The 2,702-nt window shown below is 36.6% G+C and overlaps 1 protein-coding gene across 1 annotated transcript in view; it reads left to right on the top strand.

Annotated features, from left to right (window-relative positions):
- The window catches only part of LOC106108970 (centrosomal protein of 164 kDa), a 12,354-nt gene extending 10,211 nt beyond the window's left edge, over positions 1-2,143 (top strand). The window contains exons 14-17 of the mRNA XM_013290342.1: positions 233-349; positions 979-1,050; positions 1,455-1,524; positions 2,054-2,143. Coding sequence (XP_013145796.1) covers positions 233-349; positions 979-1,050; positions 1,455-1,487 — 222 coding nt within the window. The 3' untranslated portion in view covers positions 1,488-1,524; positions 2,054-2,143. The remainder of the gene's footprint in view (positions 1-232; positions 350-978; positions 1,051-1,454; positions 1,525-2,053) is intronic.
- The last annotated feature ends 559 nt before the right edge of the window (positions 2,144-2,702 follow it).

Below are 2,702 nucleotides of genomic sequence, written 5' to 3'. Positions count from 1 at the left end.
TCATCAGACTGAACGCGGAATTATTTCCACTTCACGCCTGTCTTCTGTGTGGTCGTGGTATTGCTGGGGCGAGCCGACCCATTCGTGCGAAGTGTTAAAGCGGGCTCTACCATTGTTAAAAATATTTTTTTCGTAGTGTTATGATTATCGACGTGTCCATTATGTTGTGTGCCATTTATGGCATGTGTGTCAGTGATTCGCTACCTCTGCTATAGTTTGAATGTTTTCGTAGTTATTACCATCAGCGGAGTCTTCTCTGACGTCGGGGGCGAAGGCCCCGCGGCGCCGCGCCGCAGTGGCGTTCCGCGAGCCACCGCGCGCGCACAGAGATAGAGGAGATACTGGTAATGTAAGACTTCATTTATACTTCTTTTTTATTTAAAAACTACCTTCTCCTATCCTTTTGTATGTTAATCTTTTACCTATTAGCTAGGTCTTCCCCTATTTTCATACGTATTCCATGTACATTGAAAAATACAAGATAAGCTACAATCACACTTAATAGTATAAATGCGAATTTTAAGATGGATGTTTGTTAGCGTTAGTAGCCTAAATGGTTGAACGGATTTTGATGAAATTCGGTATAGAAGTAGAGGGTAGTTTGGAAGAACACATACTCTCTTTTTTTTATATCACGCGGACGGAGTCGCGGGCGAAAACTAGTTATTACTAATACCTTGCTAGTTCTATGAAGAAGGTGGGAAATTATTGTTTTTTAAGTTACTAACGCCACCTATAAGCGTTTGTATCAAACAAATGAGTTTCAAATTACTATCGTTTTTTTGGACAAAGACGTATTATATGAGATATATATGTTAAAACAATTAGATATCTTACTTCTTACTATCTTACTAATATAAAAATTTTACTCATCCTAAGTTTTCTTTTAATTCTGCGCGGACGAAATCGCGTACAAAAGCTAGTCGGCATAAATGTCAAAGTATATAGTTATTATTTGTAAGATAAATTATTTTACAGGAGTTACAACGGACTACCAAGACTCTTCCGACGCAACAACAGCAGATGAAAAGCCCAAAGAAACAATTAATGGTATAATTTTTATTCCAAATATTTAGTAAATAAAAAAAATGAAACAGTAAAATCGACACTGAGGGCTTATCTCGCCAAATTTTAAATTGTCTGATATTAATCCAACCTGTGATGAAAATATCGGATTTCGTTACCTTAAAAGTGATGTCATTTAAAGCTATCTGAGCCTTTATCAGCCAGTGGTGGGACAGGCCCTTAATCTTACTAATGTAATAAAGCGAAAGTTTAGATGGATGGATGCTACAGTTTGAAGCCTAAAATGCTGAATGGATCTTAATTAAATTTGGCATAGATGTAGAGCATAGTCTGCTTACTTTTTTTTATTCCATGCGGACGGTGTCGCATGCGAAAGATAGTTAATTATAATTATGTGATTAAATTATATTATTATAATACTATTTTAGGACACGGTCGTCGGCGGTGCTTCACTAGATTAAAGTCTGCCTCCACTTCTAGACTTAATTACTCACCCAAGTATGTATAAATATATCTTTACTAATATTGTGAGCGTCGGTGGCTCAGTGGTTTAAGCCCTTGACTTGTAATCTACAGGTCTTGGGTTCGAACCCCGCCATGTACCAATATGATTTTCGATTTTTCGAATTTTCATATGTACATAAATTACCCGACGTTATTACGGTGAAGGAAAACATCACACATATCGGCGAAGAAATTCAAAGATATATGTGAAGTCAACCAACCCGTACTTGGCCAGCGTGGTTGACTATGGCCTAGTCACCCCTTATTAGGGTAGGCTCCGAGCCCCTCGGTGGGGACATACAGTGAGCTGATGATAATGAATATTATAAAGATGAGAAATAACTCAAAAACTACTGAACGGATTTCAAAAATTCTTTCACCATTAAAAAGCTAAGCTGTAATCACAGTAACATAGACTACATATTTTTTTTATTAAATGCCACGCGGCGAAGTCGCGAGCAACAGCTAGTAACATTTTCAAGTATATAAGATTTGAAACGTATTACATAAAAGTATATTTCAGGCGCGGTGAAGGCTGGTCCAGTCCGTTGGAATCTCTTCGCCAGCAGCTCCGGAAGCTGGATGACCTGGAAGACCAGTTCCCGGACTTAGCCTGCCAACCCTCCTACAGCCTGCGGTATCCCTTCTCTGAATTAGGTACTAAAAACTGTTATTATTAATATTCAAATTATAATTATTTAAATATAAGTATTCATTAACACAAATTTTGGGGTGCAAATACTTGTTAAAGATAGAGACAAAAGTCTTTTCATCGAAATCGGAACGTCTGTATTTATTGAAAGAAAAACTAACATTTTGTTAACATGTTTTTGCGTTGTTGATAACGAAAAATCGAATTCTTCTAAATAATTATTTTTTTCTTTTAAATATGTTTTCACGTTATTCAACTAAAGGGGTAAATAAATTGCAACAATTGTGATGTGAGAAAAGGACAATAATTACACAATACCACAAACCTAGAGCTTAGTTGGAATGGTAAATGAATAATAGCTAATTAAAAAAAATCTACTAATGTTTTAGTAATAAAAATACAGTTTTTATATTGTCATGCGAATGAAATTGCACAGGAACAGCTAGTATAATAATATTTGTGATACTAGGTAGTGTGACGACAGCGAACACGCCCGAGCTGGAGTTCGTGCGTCATCGTG

Source organism: Papilio polytes, unplaced genomic scaffold (genome assembly GCF_000836215.1).
Source record: "Papilio polytes unplaced genomic scaffold, Ppol_1.0 DF821400.1, whole genome shotgun sequence".
NCBI classification, from domain to species: domain Eukaryota; kingdom Metazoa; phylum Arthropoda; class Insecta; order Lepidoptera; family Papilionidae; genus Papilio; species Papilio polytes.
Note: the sequence above shows the minus strand (reverse complement) of the source record. Positions and strands in the feature narration are given on the sequence as shown.